Source organism: Camelina sativa, chromosome 5, assembly GCF_000633955.1.
Source record: "Camelina sativa cultivar DH55 chromosome 5, Cs, whole genome shotgun sequence".
NCBI classification, from domain to species: Eukaryota; Viridiplantae; Streptophyta; class Magnoliopsida; order Brassicales; family Brassicaceae; genus Camelina; species Camelina sativa.
The window spans coordinates 8,064,512-8,077,912 of NC_025689.1; the positions used below are offsets into that span (position 1 = coordinate 8,064,512).

General features: G+C 39.0%; 7 protein-coding genes across 7 annotated transcripts; 4 read left to right on the forward strand and 3 right to left on the reverse strand.

The window, feature by feature from the left end:
- Positions 802 to 2,762, forward strand: LOC104786111 (cytochrome P450 710A2-like). The gene has a single exon (XM_010511442.2). It carries the CDS (start codon positions 1,013 to 1,015, stop codon positions 2,516 to 2,518), a length of 1,506 nt encoding a protein of 501 aa, XP_010509744.1. The 5' UTR covers positions 802 to 1,012; the 3' UTR covers positions 2,519 to 2,762.
- LOC104786112 (60S ribosomal protein L18a-2) lies at positions 3,791 to 5,125 on the forward strand. The gene is made up of 3 exons (XM_010511443.2): positions 3,791 to 3,894; positions 3,990 to 4,169; positions 4,592 to 5,125. Exons 1-3 carry the CDS (start codon positions 3,880 to 3,882, stop codon positions 4,931 to 4,933), a joined length of 537 nt encoding a protein of 178 aa, XP_010509745.1. The 5' UTR covers positions 3,791 to 3,879; the 3' UTR covers positions 4,934 to 5,125.
- On the forward strand, positions 5,222 to 7,004 carry LOC104786114 (urease accessory protein G). Its single transcript, XM_010511446.1, has 7 exons — positions 5,222 to 5,407; positions 5,498 to 5,698; positions 5,885 to 5,945; positions 6,042 to 6,243; positions 6,370 to 6,491; positions 6,585 to 6,689; positions 6,759 to 7,004. Exons 1-7 carry the CDS (start codon positions 5,358 to 5,360, stop codon positions 6,840 to 6,842), a joined length of 825 nt encoding a protein of 274 aa, XP_010509748.1. The 5' UTR covers positions 5,222 to 5,357; the 3' UTR covers positions 6,843 to 7,004.
- Positions 6,890 to 8,179, reverse strand: LOC104786113 (uncharacterized protein At2g34460, chloroplastic). The gene is made up of 4 exons (XM_010511445.2): positions 8,033 to 8,179; positions 7,737 to 7,922; positions 7,266 to 7,658; positions 6,890 to 7,188 (listed from the first exon to the last, which is right to left on the reverse strand). Exons 1-4 carry the CDS (start codon positions 8,135 to 8,137, stop codon positions 7,024 to 7,026), a joined length of 849 nt encoding a protein of 282 aa, XP_010509747.1. The 5' UTR covers positions 8,138 to 8,179; the 3' UTR covers positions 6,890 to 7,023.
- On the forward strand, positions 8,220 to 10,037 carry LOC104786115 (high mobility group B protein 14-like). Its single transcript, XM_010511447.2, has 6 exons — positions 8,220 to 8,394; positions 8,654 to 8,812; positions 9,037 to 9,094; positions 9,188 to 9,232; positions 9,615 to 9,695; positions 9,820 to 10,037. The coding sequence occupies exons 1-6, from the start codon at positions 8,324 to 8,326 to the stop codon at positions 9,865 to 9,867; spliced, it is 462 nt and encodes a 153-aa protein (XP_010509749.1). The 5' UTR covers positions 8,220 to 8,323; the 3' UTR covers positions 9,868 to 10,037.
- LOC104786116 (agamous-like MADS-box protein AGL29) lies at positions 10,214 to 10,821 on the reverse strand. The gene has a single exon (XM_010511448.1). The coding sequence runs from the start codon at positions 10,781 to 10,783 to the stop codon at positions 10,250 to 10,252; it is 534 nt and encodes a 177-aa protein (XP_010509750.1). The 5' UTR covers positions 10,784 to 10,821; the 3' UTR covers positions 10,214 to 10,249.
- Positions 12,308 to 13,277, reverse strand: LOC104786117 (chlorophyll a-b binding protein 1, chloroplastic). Its single transcript, XM_010511449.2, has one exon. The coding sequence runs from the start codon at positions 13,253 to 13,255 to the stop codon at positions 12,455 to 12,457; it is 801 nt and encodes a 266-aa protein (XP_010509751.1). The 5' UTR covers positions 13,256 to 13,277; the 3' UTR covers positions 12,308 to 12,454.

The window sequence follows — 13,401 nt, forward strand, 5'->3', positions numbered from 1 at the left end:
TTCGAAAAAGAGCGTTACAAACTTACAATGTTTTGACTAGAAAAGATTGAGATTCTTTTCTCATGGTGATTTAAACTATATATTATGATGGATCATGGGTGATAAATTAATTCTAGCTCTAATTGATATACCGTTTGATCGTGAAGCTCATGAATTGGAAAGTAAGGATTCGTTAAATTAATTAACTGAGACGGATTGTGAATAATAATTGATATGATATTATACGGATTTCTGCTTGTCAATAAGTGACTCGTGGATACGCATTCATGCACAGGACAGTACAGTGCTAATGACCAAGACTTCGAACGAAAGGGCACGCATCCCAAATTGGAAAGAGGAAAAAAAATAAAAAAGAAGAAGTGGTAACGTAGTCTCAATAAGCAGCACAATTTTGCCAAACATACATCCAAAGCTCCGCTATTTAATAAAATATGAGTATATGACCTCTATCATATTACATTAAGTCATTTAACTAGTTTGGTTTTCATCATATACACCTAATTAATATTTCTTAATTTTGTTTACTCACACGTTTTTTCTTCTTTATAACATGATATCAGTAATAATGTGATCTTAAGTTCTTAACATCCATTTCATGGACGGAAACAAAAATTTGAATTTGACATATAACGCATGCATGCATGCATTTCGGCAGGATTGACACGAGAGCATAAAGCATATGATAAGATAAGAGAATATGGGTATATATAAACAAGTGTTTCGTCTCGATCGTCAGTTACGTTTCAACTAAAAACTTGCAATTTATAACCGCAGCTCCTCCACAATTATTTAGAGCATGCATATACATTATTATAATATTGAAATATAGAGAGCTTGTGACTGTCCGACACCAGTCACATATATTTTCACGTATTGACAAATTACGAACAGTTGTAGCAATTCATAGCTTTTATGTAGCCTATACATATTGTTATTCTATACACAAAAAAAAACTCAAATGCAGAGCAGAAGCCCTTAAGAGAAGCTCTGATAAGTAGAAAACAGACAAAAGATGGCTCTCTCGGTTTCCATATTTGCCTCTCTCGCACCATACTTAGTCTCTGCGTTACTTCTCCTCTTTCTCATCGAGCAACTCTCTTACCTTGTCAAGAAACGTAACCTCCCTGGCCCTCTCTTTGTCCCTCCGATCATCGGAAACGCAGTTTCACTCGTCCGTGACCCGACTTCCTTCTGGTACAAGCAATCTGACACGGCGGGCACTTCGCGTGGCCTCTCTGCCAACTACCTCATAGGAAAATTCATCATCTACATCAGAGACACTGAGCTTTCCCATCAAATCTTCTCCAACGTTCGTCTTGATGCATTCCACCCTCTTGGACATCCTTTTGGCAAACAGCTCTTCGGTGATCATAGCCTCATCTACTTGTTTGGTGAGGATCACAAAACCGTTCGCCGTCACCTTGCTCCTAACTTCACCCCCAAGGCACTCGCAACCTACTCTGATCTCCAACAATTAGTTATGCTCCGTCATCTACGACAGTGGGAGGAAAGTTTCTCCGGTGGATCTAAGCCGGTGTCCATGCGAGATCTTATCCGTGAACTCAATCTTGAAACTTCTCAAACTGTTTTTGTCGGACCCTACCTTGACAAAGAAGCTAGGAACACGTTCCGTACTGATTATAATCTGTTCAATGTCGGATCAATGGCGCTCCCAATCAACCTCCCTGGCTTCGCGTTCAGCAAGGCTCGCCAGGCGGTGATGAACCTGGAAGAGACACTAGCCTCATGCGCCGGAAAATCCAAAACGAGGATGGCGAAAGGGGAGGAGCCGACATGCTTAATCGATTTTTGGATGCATGCAATCGTCACGGAGATAGAGTCCGGGAATCCGCCGCCGGTTCACTCGGAAGACGAAGCCATCGGCGGTTTGCTCTTCGATTTTCTCTTTGCCGCGCAAGATGCTTCCACGTCATCACTCCTTTGGGCGGTGGCGTTTCTTGAATCGGACCAGGAAGTGTTAAGCAAAGTGAGAGAGGAAGTGGTCAAGATTTGGTCGCCTGAGTCCGGGAAGCTAATCACGGCCGATCAGCTCGCCGAGATGAAGTACACGCGTGCTGTGGCGCGTGAGGTGGTGAGATACAGGCCACCGGCAACTATGGTGCCACACATTGCTATTAATGATTTCCCTCTCACGGAATCGTACACTATCCCAAAAGGTACAATTGTGTTTCCCTCAGTTTTTGACTCCTCGTTTCAAGGGTTTACTGAACCGAACCGGTTCGATCCGGACCGGTTTAGCGAGGCAAGGCAAGAGGATCAGGTGTTCAAACGTAACTATCTAGCTTTTGGATGGGGTGCGCACCAGTGCGTGGGCCAGCGTTACGCATTGAACCACTTGGTACTCTTCATAGCAATGTTCTCGTCTTTGTTTGATTTCAAGAGGCTTCGATCGGACGGCTGCGATGACATCATATACTGCCCCACGATATCGCCAAAGGACGGGTGCACGGTCTTCTTGACTAAGCGAGTCGCAACGTACCCCAACCTCTCTCCTTGAATTTGTTTAAATTCTAAAAATAATTATTGGTGACAAAGTCAAGTACGTACTCAAGAGTGTGATTTGTTTTCAATGTTCGTGATCGTGATGTATATCTCCTGGATATTTCCCTTAGAGTGGTACAGTCTTTGTTGCTGAATTTGAGATGGAGAGATGTCGTTGTTGATGCCATCAGATCTATCTTATCTTTGTTTGGTCCCAGTGAAGTTAAAAAACGTGTTTCGTGTATGTTAGGTCATTGTCATATATTTCGGTTGAAATAAATAACAATGGCGCCTAGTGGTACAATCCACATGACGACATGAAAACCAAAGTTATACGTTCGAAATTTAAACACATCCTCAGTACCATTAAGATGCACAAAATAGACATAATATATTATATACAGCCCGAGAGCATATAGAAGACATGTGTAGTCTTTGATATTACACTCTATAACTATTTAATTATATATATTATGTAGATTAATTTGTTATAATTTTTTTTAATACTATCATTAAGACAAATTAACATTTGCTACTACACACATTTGTGTTTGTTGTTTTTGACAAATGTGTGTAGTGTAACACAAATGTGTGTAGTGTAGGGGAAGCACGTAACAGTTGAGAAGATTTCTAAACTTAAAAAGAATATAAATGAAGATGTTGACATATGAAGACGATTTTTGAAGAATCTATTATTGATTTCTTGTCGAATTTTTTTTGATATAATTATGCTTATATAGGTATTGGTTGACCATAGTCCATATATAATTGATTAAACAGTACATTTTAATCATGTATCCTTTTGTCATCGACAATCTTCACTAGTGGCGGCATGTCTTAGTTGAGTAATGATTGAAGGCCGGACGAACAAAAAAATATGGATCTAAATCAAGAAATTTGTTGTGGTCCTTTTTTTCTAAAAAAAGAAAAAATATTATTCAAAATCAAACAATTACTAGTTTCAAAATTATGTAAAATATTTTATCAAACAATTTTTTTTTATAGTGAAAAACAGATTTATGACTCTAAAGTTATACTTAGTATCATTGAAAAAATAATTTAGTGATGAGAACAAATTTGTGTATTCATTGACAGTTTGACACATAAATTTGACAGTAAACTAGATAGCCAGATAAAAGTTTTTTTTTTTTTTTTTTGAAGTTTACTAGCAACTAAAGCTTTCAGAAGAGGCTGGGATATCAAAATTCGGATGGGTTTAAGTTAAGACATAATGGTCTAAAATAGTGAGCCCAATGGGCTTTATGATTACAATAAAAGAATTTAGGGTTTTTGCAGATGCTCGCACATTTATAAACTACAAGAACCCTAGCCGCTTTCATTTGGTTGAGAGATTTCTACAGCTCGAGACGAGGCAAAATGGGTCTTTTCAGGGTAAGCTCTCTCTCTTTGATCCCTTCTTGATTTCAATGTCACCATTCGAAGGATCTGTTTAATCTAAGCCCTTGTATTTTTTTTCCCTTTTGCAGTTTCACCAGTACCAGGTTGTCGGAAGAGCTCTCCCGACTGAGAAGGATGTGCAGCCTAAGATTTACCGGATGAAGCTCTGGGCCACTAACGAGGTCCGTGCTAAGTCCAAGTTTTGGTATTTCTTGAGGAAGCTGAAGAAGGTCAAGAAGAGTAATGGTCAGATGCTCGCCATCAACGAGGTACTCTTACTGTCTCATCGCTGAAATGATAAGGATCTCATTATTATCGTTATACCTCACTGTCTTTGAAACGTATCAAGTTGATTCCTTTGTCCGGATTAGAACACTAGGGTTTTGATTTATCTAGTCGTTTAGGTTTCGTTTCAATATCCTTGCATTTGTGTCTTTGTTTCACCTGGCAAGTTATACAATACTTGAGCTTCTGAACAATCAAATAGCCTGATTCCTGATTCGGATTTGGACTCTTTGTTTATTAGGTTTACTTTATATTGTCTTGAGAATGTTTAGATTCTCTAAAGTCTCTTCCTTTTTGGACTTGCAATTTGTCTCAATGTCATGTTTTCTGATGGAATTTGATAGTTTTATTTCCCCATGTGCCTCCTTTTGACTGATGTGAGCTGTAACCAAATTGTTTTTCACAGATCTATGAGAAGAACCCGACAACAATCAAGAACTTCGGTATTTGGTTGAGGTACCAGAGCAGAACTGGATACCACAACATGTACAAGGAGTACCGTGACACCACTCTTAACGGAGCTGTGGAACAGATGTACACTGAGATGGCTTCTCGTCACCGTGTCAGATTCCCTTGCATCCAGATCATTAAGACAGCAACTGTCCCCGCCAAGCTGTGCAAGAGAGAGAGCACTAAACAGTTCCACAACAGTAAGATCAAGTTCCCATTGGTGTTCCGCAAGGTTAGACCACCAAGCAGGAAGCTGAAGACGACTTACAAGGCCAACAAGCCCAACTTGTTCATGTAGAAGCCGTCTCAGATTGACTCTTTTTTGGGTTGGAATCGATGTTGAAGTTATGCTCTTTGTCGTTTTGGATTTGTTTCTCGGATATTTTTGTTTATCAATATGTTAGGCCTACTCATGAAACTCTCAACTCGACTTTGTCTGGATTTTATTATGGTTCCTTGTTTTTTGCTTATGAAATATCCTTGTTCCTTATTTCCTATGTTGTGCTCTTTACTCTGAAAACTATAACTAAAGTCCTATAAAGCAAAAGATTTTTGAGTTCTCTGTTCTGTGAATGTGATACAGAATTACAAACTTAGTATCAGAATACGTATAAATACGATTGCTGTGTAAAACGTTACGTTTCAGTAAGCGACAGAGAAAAGCATCTCCTTTCAATCTGGAGTCAACACAGCAGCCACAAGAAGATTCAAGTCTCTCGGCAATGGCATCACACGACCACCATCATCATCACAGTCATGAGCAAGGCCACGAGTTCGTGTCTTTCATTGATTTTATCTGTAAAGTTTTGATCTTTCATTCGATTTATTCCCCCCTAATCTGTTTATAACTTGTGTCAAGTAGCAAATCAGATGGCGGCGATGGGAAGACGTCGTGGGTGGGTAAGGACGGAAGGGTGTTCCATAGCCACGATGGACTTGCACCGCACTCACACGAACCAATCTACTCTCCTGGCTACTTCAGTCGCCGGGCTCCTCCCCTTAACGACCGTAACTTCTCTGAGAGAGCTTTTACCGTCGGTATTGGCGGTCCCGTTGGCACTGGGTAATGTTTTCAGATTGACTGCTTGATTTTGTGATTTGGTATCATAACAAATAACAATCTCTCTTGGTTAAACTATTGAATCTATGATATTGTTTTTAGATGGATCACAAATTTGTCATGTTTTGCACAAAAGTGTCAGCCTTTTTGTCTAAATGTTTATTGGAGTTTTTGGTTTTGTTCACTCAGGAAAACGGCATTGATGCTTGCTCTTTGTAGATTCTTGAGAGACAAATATAGTCTTGCTGCTGTGAGTATTACTATCAGCTGCAAATCTTCTGATTTATTAGTGAGATTGTTTCCTTGATCTCCAAAAACAAAGATGTTGATGTTGACAATGGTGTAGGTGACAAATGATATATTTACGAAAGAGGATGGTGAGTTTCTGGTGAAGAATGGAGCTCTTCCTGAGGAAAGGATTAGAGCTGTTGAAACCGGTGGATGTCCACACGCTGCCATCCGTGAAGATATCAGTATCAACTTGGGTCCTCTTGAGGAGTTATCTAACTTATTCAAAGCTGATTTGCTTCTTTGTGAATCCGGTGGAGGTGAGGTTTCATTTCTTTTACCTGCTTTTGTTTTCTCAGTTCTTGATATTTTATCTGTTCCTTATGTAAGTTTCTTTATCCCAAAAGATTCAATGAGATTCAATAGGATTAGTGTTGTCTTTGCAGATAACTTAGCTGCTAATTTCAGCAGAGAACTTGCTGACTATATCATCTACATCATCGATGTATCCGCTGGTGATAAAATACCCCGTAAAGGTGGCCCTGGAATCACTCAAGCTGATCTTCTGGTGCACTTATGCTGCTTCAACTCTTAATATTACATACTTGTTTGAAGTCAATAGTAGTGTGAAGGAATCTCTTGTTGTTTTTTCCAACTGCAGGTGATAAACAAGACAGACCTTGCAGCAGCTGTTGGGGCTGACTTATCTGTTATGGAAAGGGATGCGCTACGCATGCGTGATGGAGGGCCATTTGTCTTTGCTCAGGTTAGCCATCTTCAGAAATAGGTTTAATCACTTACAAAGGAGTCATCTTCGATTACTAAACATTTCCAGGTGAAACATGGGCTTGGGGTCGAGGAAATCGTGAACCATGTCATGCACTCATGGGAACATGCAACCGGGAAGAAGCGCCAGTGATGAGTTCTTAAGACCCAAAATGGATAAGACATAAATCTGAATAAATCTGAATGGAACTCTCTCATTTTGTCTTGAACTCGGTTTATGCGCAATTGTATCTGTTTGTTGTACTCAAGACATAAGAGAAATAAAGGTTTTGAGCATGAGACTCATTACATAGTATGATTGATTTGTATTCTAGTTAACGTCCTTTAACAGAGGCAAAGAGATCTTTATAGGAGCGTTTTGGAGCTTCAGCACGAGCAACTATCTCCACAACCTTGAAAGATGATTCCTCGTTAAGCAAAGCTTCCACAGCAACTTCTGCGACCAGGTCTCTGGATATGCTCCCTTCATACATAGTATCCTACAAAAATCAAAGGTCAGATCTTTATCAGTTCTAGCACAACAACAAATGAAACAAAGATCAAGACTGTCTTTTACCTCTGGCTCCATGACAACATTGCCAGTTGGAGGATCGTTTTTAAGACCACCGGGTCTGACTATAGTATAGTTGATGCCAGAGCTTTTAATATACTTCTCAGCTTGAAGCTTAGCGACCAGAGTTAGTCCAAAGAGGTTAAGGAAGATGTAAGCAGGGTTCAGTATCTGTCCCATTGCAGCTCCATTCACCAAGATTGAGCTTATAAGAACAAACCTTTCCACTCCTTGTTTACGGCAAGCATCCACAAGATTCACTGTCCCGAAGTTATCGACTTTCCAAGGAGTGAATATATCAAACCCGGGACGAAACCCTGTAGCACAAATCACAGCCTGAGAATCATCACCTATAGCTTCAGCTAGCTTCTCAGGACCTTCTGTCACGTCTGCTCTAACCTAGAAGAGAAATCACAGAGCAGTTGTGTGAGAGACTTGACAACGAGAAAACATCGGATTAAGAGACCAAGAACATACGATCTGAAGAGAAGGGTCCTCTTTGAAAGATGATTTAGCCTTCTCTACGTCACGAACACCAGCTTTGACGGCAAAGCCACGGGACAACAACTGCTCCACAATCCTCTTCCCGGTATTTCCAGTAGCTCCAGCGACAAACACTTTCTTTGTCTTAACTTCTTCTTTACTTGCTTCACCTCTTTCCATCTGAGACACACACAAAGCAAAGCCAATTACAGAATTGGGGATATCATGAACCAAATACAAGATTCTAGCAAATACATAGAGAATGAGACGGTATTGAAAAAAAATCAAACCTTGATGGAAGTGAAGGAACGAAAAGAGTTGTTCTTGGTGAAGAAGCGAGAAGACTGAGAGAAGAAGACAGCTGAGGAATGTCTGAGAAGCAAAGATGTTGCCATCGAATGTGTTGTTCTCCCCACCACAAACGTTAACTTTGTTAAATTGTGAAATTTTTTATTCTTTGCTTTTTTTTGTTGATTAGATTAGGCCACATAGCATATTTGTCACATACACAATTACGGAAAACCCCCTCCCCCAAGAGGCAGCAGCGAAGCGAACGTTCGATTCCGAGAAAGAGAGAGAAAATGACGAAGAAAGCTCCCAATTCAGGGTTATCGCGGCCTTTGTCTCCGTCGTGCAGTGGAGGATCTACTCGGTAAGTTTCTTGTATGGCGTAGGTATAGGTTACAGAAACAAAGTTTTGGTTTTTACCTGGTTCTGCTTTGATTCCTCTGTTTAGGGTTTAAGGGTTCTGCTTAGTCTCTCTTGTGATTACTGATTAAGTGATTAGGTAGGGAATTTGGATCAAACTGAGATGAAATTTGTGAGCTTTATGCTATTAGGGTGAGAAGAATTAGGGTGAGAGGATGGATGTTAGACTTTTATTAATTTGCGTTGTGAATTTTGTTTTACAGGAACGTAGAGTTAGCTGTGAAGTCAAGTGAAAGTGTGAGAAGGTCTAAAAGACTGAGACTTAAGCCTTTGAGAAAGCCAAGTATAAGCCAGAAGAAGAAACCTGTTAAACTTCGTTCCAAGATGCCTAAGAAACCTCCCACTGCTTTCTTTTATTTCTTGTAGGTACTCATATGATTGCAAATTGTGTTGTCTATTAGATTTTAAGCTCAGCTGAACTTCCAGGGAGTCCTCTCTTAAGGGGAAGTTTGTCTGTGAATTTTTGCCACTGGTCTTTAGGATGAGATTACTTGTGTTGTTGTTATGTGTTACGCTTAGAAAACATACAAAGAAACATATGTTGTATGCATTTTCCTCATACTGCGTTATGTTTTTGGTTCCATAGGGAGGATTTCCGGAAGCAATATCAAGAGCAGAATCCGGAGGTCAAGTGCATGCGCGAGGTTGTAAAGAATTACTTTCTTGTATTCAAAAGTAAAAAATTGATATGATAATATTCACTTTGGTTCGGTTGCTGAATCTGTTATAATATTCAGATTGGGAAGACATGTGGAGAGAAATGGAAAACAATGACATACGAGGTAACATAGGTTTTGCTCTTGTGTCCCAGATACTTTATTGTCTCTTGGAGTTTGCCAACATACTTAGCTCTCTGTCATCCTCTAAGAGTTTCCTCAATAACATTTGTTAGAATGATATGTGAATGCATGGAAATGGAATCTGAAATATTGTGAGGATAAGTAATGATTACATGTTTAGAGTATATAGAGGTTTAGATATGCTTCTGATCTGGGTCGGCTGTTGCCATATTGCAATTCACACTCTGTATTTTTCTTCTTCTTTTGGCGAACAATATCAAATATCTCATTCTTTTTCTTCTTGCTACTCGAATGATGTTTAGCTGGTTGAGACTGGATCGAAGTTTTTTATTCATAGATTGTTTGTTCCTCTACTGTTTTGTAGGAAAAGGTAAAGTATTATGATATAGCCACTGTGAAGAGGGAAGAGTTTCACCGAGAAATGACAGAATATAACAAGAGAATGGTACCCATGATTCATTTACCTTATGTTTTTGGTTAATATTTATTCACCTCAGTATCCCATTTTGATGCGGTGGTCAAACTCAAACATCAGACTGAGCTTTTCATTTTACTGTTTATTTATGCAGGAATTAGGTGAACACGATGAATCAGAGACTGACTCAGATTATTCTTAATAGATTAGTTTTTAGTTATTAGAAAACATTGTTCTAAGCCTTCTTCTAGGATGGGTGGTTTGTATATTTGACATTTAGAAGTTTCTGTTTCGTTGAGACCATTCCCTGATACTCGTTCTTATGTGGACTACACTTGGAAATCAATGAAAACTAATCTGTTTCTTGAAAAAGATGTTCAAGTTTTGATAAGTACACTTGAGATTAATACAGACAAATTCGCAGGTACTTTTCGATTTTCTCTGTTACAATCATTTGATATCAAATCGAAAGTCACACCCCATAGAAGAGATGACGAGAACTTTACACCAACAATATCTTTCATGTTAGTAACATCTGTAGGCTGCTACAAAAATAGAATGTAACTTTAAACAAGTCGCTCTACTTATGATTTATCGTTGGAGAGAATTACGAGACTAGACGAAGCCTGAATGCGACTGGCGTCACCTTCGATCCTATCATGGACTGTCTCGAGCTTGTCTTTGTATTCATTGAGTTCCTCGAGAGTAAGCGCCTCGATGGACTTCTTGAATCTCCCATCCCCAGCAGATTCAAGCTTCTCCTGAGCCTTTTCGCCTCGTTTCTTCTCAGCTTCAATCTCTAGGTTGAGCTTATCAAGACGTTCACTCATCTTCTTCAGTTTAGGTCTAGTACGACCTCTTCCTTGTTCATCGCCACTATCTGAATCATCATCATCATCATATTCCCTCAAGAATCGCTCTGCAACAGAATCAAGATCCGGTTTCCCGTAGGAGAAAGGCTTGCCCCCTGGTGAAAAGACAACAATACCTATCTCAGCGTTGCACAGCGTGGCTAACTCGCTCGCCTTCTTGAACAAACCAGTCCTCCGTTTTGAAAAGGTAACCTGTCTTGTGTTCATGTCTTGAACCATCTCCATCTTGATCTTTCTCCGACCCATTTGTTTGTTAAACGGTAAGAATAAAGGGAGAGAGAGACTTTTTTTTTTTTTTTGGCTGTGAAAGAAAGTGAATACGTTGGTGAAGAAGAAGATTTTGTGACTTGATCTTGTAATGGAGGTGAAGAATTTTCGTGGAGCCTAACAAGAGTATCATATATAGAGTAATGGAGGAGTAGAATACACAAGAATGCATTTTTAGCAAGTTTTAATTGAAAATCTTGAATTACCTTATATGTGCATTGAATAGTTTCTAATTGTATATTCAAAGCATTCAAGAATATTTAAAAATTTTCAATTTTTTTCTTACTATCGAATAGTTTCTAATTGTGTATTCAAACATCCATGGACCTTCAACCATGGCCCTTCAAAACATAGACAAAATATGGGATTCATTACCTTATAAAGAATAGAATGTCATAAATTTAGAAAGAAATTCTTTTTGTTTTAATTGACAGCTAATTAGTTTTTTTTTATATGTAATTGAAAGAAATTCAAATTTACAATTTTTATTATATTCTGGTCGTTATTCTTTGTATTGATTTTTTTTTTGTGGACTCTTTTTTAATGTTAGAATCCCGCGGTAAATCGCGGAACAATTTTTTAATAATTATTTTTTTAGCAAGTTAAAAGCATCTAGAATATTTAAATTATAAATGCTAATTTCTTTTATAATTATTTTAATATATTTTTGAATATTACAAATAGTAACTTCAAATTTTAATATTTATTCAAATGACAAATATTTAATTATGTAAATCTTATAAATAATATGTTATTTTGCCTAATGTACTTTCGAATTAATAATAGGAGGATGACCAAGTGAACGTGTGAATTGGTTTGTCTTAATATCATTGTTGTATTCAAGAAAAAAAAAAAGGTTGTGGACCGCAGCTTTGTTAGGGCTAAAGTAATATATTACTTTGAGATTTTACAAATCTATAATTTCGAAGAAATTTTACAAACTAGAAAGATAGATTTGATAGAACTTCTATGAATGTAGTACTGATATTATTTTTTAAATATCAAGTTGATCGAAGTTTTAAATTATATGATACTAGTTTGGGCTATTTTACTACAATTTTTCAAAAGAAAGTAAATCCATTGTGCGTAGAAAAAAAAAAAAGAGTAAATCCATTGAAATTTATAAAGTGAACCAGTTTTTCTGATTAGGAGGAAAACCAATAAAATCTCTATTATCTAACCTTTCGGAGCAAGTGGAAGAAAAGAAACTGATATCCTACTATTGTATTCCTCAAATCTCAAAGAGACGTCGAATATGTTTTGAAAAGATAATAGAGTTACATATTACCCTTAAAAAGACACACTGAGGACATGAGGACCAAAGGTTTGTGAGGATATTACCTCAACATGATGTATGACTTATGAGTATAGTCACCTTTAAAGGTTGACCATGAGACCTCAAATGCTTTCAAGACTCCGAATCACATTATCAAAGTCTTTGACAATTTTCTTACAATTAATGAAATGTAATGTAAGATCAATGAATTAGGTCAGAGTATGCTGTTGCACAGTAGTAAGTGACTGGTCCATCAATATCATAAAGCTTCTTAAATAATTCACACTTACAAGGTAATTTACAAGAGATAAAATCAGCATCATATTTTCAAGTTTCAACAAACCAGAGACACACAACTCGATCACAAACTAAATTCACTTTCCGGGGACGAAGTTGGTGGCGAAGGCCCATGCGTTGTTGTTGACTGGATCAGCCAAGTGGTCAGCGAGGTTCTCCAATGGCCCCTTTCCGGTGACAATGGCTTGAACAAAGAATCCAAACATAGAGAACATAGCCAACCTTCCGTTCTTGAGCTCCTTCACCTTCAACTCCGCGAAAGCCTCGGGGTCAGTAGCGAGTCCCAATGGGTCGAAGCTGCCACCTGGGTAAAGTAAGTCCTCTGCTTCTCCCAACGGACCATCTCCGGCGACTCTGTAGCCTTCGACAGCTCCCATGAGGATCACTTGAGTAGCCCAAATGGCTAAGATGCTCTGAGCATGGACCAAGCTCGGGTTGCCCAAGTAGTCCAATCCTCCGTCGCTGAAGATCTGTGAACCGGCCTTAAACCAAACCGCTTCTCCAAACTTCACTCCGTTCCGAGACAATAGCTCAGGGAAAACGCATCCTAGGGCTCCGAGCATTGCCCATCTGCTGTGAATAACTTCTAGCTCGCGGTTCCTTGCAAAGGTCTCTGGGTCAGCGGATAGACCGGCGGTGTCCCATCCATAGTCACCGGGGAACTCTCCAGTGAGGTAGCTTGGTGGCTCGCCGGAGAACGGACCCAAGTACTTGACTCGGTCGGATCCGTACCATGGGCTGCCGGATGGACCTGTAGGTTTGGAGGCTTTGCGCATGGTGACTCGGCCAGTTCCAAAAACTTCAGAGGCCGCGGGAGATAGCTTAACGGCCTTTCCAGCCAAAGCTGGAGAGGAGAGAGCCATTGTAGAGGCGGCCATTGCAGTTAAGAGTGTGGTACAAGTAAAAGGTTCTTAGGGCATGTGCATCGGTTAGGACAGAAATTTGGTCCTTCAATTATTTTATTCTTATTTTGAGAATTTCTTAAGTTTTGTATAGCATTGGTGTCCTTAAGAGTATGGTCCTT

Coding starts and splice junctions, on each gene's coding strand:
- LOC104786111 (XM_010511442.2), top strand. CDS start 1,013: ATGGCTCTCTCGGTTTCCATATTTGCCTCTCTCGCACCATACTTAGTC.
- LOC104786112 (XM_010511443.2), top strand. Junction 4,170..4,591: donor AGATGCTCGCCATCAACGAG/GTACTCTTACTG, acceptor TGTTTTTCACAG/ATCTATGAGAAGAACCCGAC.
- LOC104786114 (XM_010511446.1), top strand. CDS start 5,358: ATGGCATCACACGACCACCATCATCATCACAGTCATGAGCAAGGCCAC. Junction 5,408..5,497: donor AGTCATGAGCAAGGCCACGA/GTTCGTGTCTTT, acceptor TGTGTCAAGTAG/CAAATCAGATGGCGGCGATG. Junction 6,492..6,584: donor TCACTCAAGCTGATCTTCTG/GTGCACTTATGC, acceptor TTCCAACTGCAG/GTGATAAACAAGACAGACCT.
- LOC104786113 (XM_010511445.2), bottom strand. CDS start 8,137: ATGGCAACATCTTTGCTTCTCAGACATTCCTCAGCTGTCTTCTTCTCT. Junction 7,659..7,736: donor AGGACCCTTCTCTTCAGATC/GTATGTTCTTGG, acceptor TTTCTCTTCTAG/GTTAGAGCAGACGTGACAGA. Junction 7,189..7,265: donor ATGTTGTCATGGAGCCAGAG/GTAAAAGACAGT, acceptor TGATTTTTGTAG/GATACTATGTATGAAGGGAG.
- LOC104786115 (XM_010511447.2), top strand. CDS start 8,324: ATGACGAAGAAAGCTCCCAATTCAGGGTTATCGCGGCCTTTGTCTCCG. Junction 8,395..8,653: donor TGCAGTGGAGGATCTACTCG/GTAAGTTTCTTG, acceptor TTTGTTTTACAG/GAACGTAGAGTTAGCTGTGA. Junction 9,095..9,187: donor AGGTCAAGTGCATGCGCGAG/GTTGTAAAGAAT, acceptor TATAATATTCAG/ATTGGGAAGACATGTGGAGA.
- LOC104786116 (XM_010511448.1), bottom strand. CDS start 10,783: ATGGGTCGGAGAAAGATCAAGATGGAGATGGTTCAAGACATGAACACA.
- LOC104786117 (XM_010511449.2), bottom strand. CDS start 13,255: ATGGCCGCCTCTACAATGGCTCTCTCCTCTCCAGCTTTGGCTGGAAAG.